This window comes from Papilio xuthus, unplaced genomic scaffold, assembly GCF_000836235.2.
Source record: "Papilio xuthus unplaced genomic scaffold, Pxut_1.1 DF825703.1, whole genome shotgun sequence".
Lineage (NCBI taxonomy): Eukaryota > Metazoa > Arthropoda > Insecta > Lepidoptera > Papilionidae > Papilio > Papilio xuthus.
This window is the reverse complement of record NW_013532946.1, coordinates 1-1,424: the sequence shown is the minus strand read 5'-3', so window position 1 is coordinate 1,424 and position 1,424 is coordinate 1. Positions and strand designations below refer to the sequence as shown.

The following is a 1,424-nucleotide window of genomic DNA, read 5'->3' as shown; positions in this document are numbered from 1 at the left end:
ATGAAAGTTTTCCAACGACTAGGGTGACTTCTGAGCCAAGCCAATACTACTGAGGAGTCAGTCCAGGCATGGATCTGTTGCTTGGGTACTCCGAGAACTGTCGAAACTTCCTTTAAGAGCTTGGCGAGCAACACTGCTCCGCAAAGCTCGAGTCTCGGAATCGACACCTGCTTGACTGGTGCCACTTTGGTCTTGGATGTGATGAGGTTGACATGAATGGAACCGTCTTTGTCGATAATGCGAGCATACACAACAGCAGCGTACGCGATATTGGATGCATCGGCGAAGCCGTGCAGCTCTACTAGAGAGTCATCACTGGAAGCATGAATCCAACGAGGAAGACGAAATTGGGTAAGTTGTTTCAACTCTTCTCTGTAATTAAGCCAGTCCTTCAGCAGTGATGAAGGGAGTTCCTGATCCCAATCGATGCCTGACAGCCATAATCTTTGTATGAAAACCTTTGCTGTTATTATGGCTGGAGCTATCCATCCGAGAGGGTCAAACAATTTTGCGATGTCCGAAATAACTCTGCGCTTCGTTACAGGAGTTTCCAAAGGAGGAAGATTCACGGTGTACTCGAATTCGTCGGAGCTTCTATTCCAGGTAAGTCCTAGAATTTTACTAACCGTGTCTATTTTAAGTTCCAGGTGTCCTCCGGTTGCTTGTCTATGGTCTTCCTGTATATGATCCAATAATTCGGAATTATTGGTAGACCATCGCTGAAGCTCGAATCCTCCACGACCAAGCAACTTCTTCATTTCGTGGTAGATCTTAATACCTTCTTCGACATTCTGGCATCCTGTCATCAAATCGTCGACGTAGAAGTCTTTCAACACACGGTTCGACGCAAGAGGAAAATCAGCTCCCTCATCGTGTGCAATCTGCTGTAAGGATTTCACCGCCAAGTATGGTGCCGATGATGTGCCGAAGGTAACACGGAGAAGACGGAAATGCTGCAACTCATCTTCTGAGTTTTCACGCCATAGGATTCGTTGAAAATCAACATCCGTCTTAGACACCTTGACTTGCCTGTACATCTTAATGATGTCTGCAACGAGGCATATTGGAAACTGGCGCCAATTCATCAGGATGTGACGCAACTCAGGTTGAAGAGTTGGTCCGACCAACAGATCCTGATTCAACGACGCACCATTTGTTCCCGTACACGACGCATCGAAAACAACTCTCACTTTGGTGGTGATCTTGTCATTTCGCACTACTGCGTGATGTGGTAAATACACCGCATCCGTCCTTTCTTTATCCTCGACCTTCTCCATATGGCCGAGGTCCAAGTATTCATTGATGACCTTGACATAATCTTTCTTCATGTCAGGGTCTCGTAAAAACCGCTTTTCTAATATAAGAAACCTTTTCTGGGCAATTTGTTTCGAGTGACCATATTTGCATTTCGGATCCGGTGTGCG

General features: G+C 46.1%; 1 protein-coding gene across 1 annotated transcript; it reads right to left on the bottom strand.

The window, feature by feature from the left end:
- Nucleotides 1–28: 28 nt before the first annotated feature.
- Nucleotides 29–1,328, bottom strand: LOC106125929 (uncharacterized; the record flags this gene model as incomplete). Its single annotated transcript, XM_013323350.1, has 1 exon — nt 29–1,328. A coding segment is annotated over exon 1 (1,300 nt), but the record flags the coding sequence as incomplete, so codon positions are not given.
- Between the last annotated feature and the right edge of the window lie 96 nt (nt 1,329–1,424).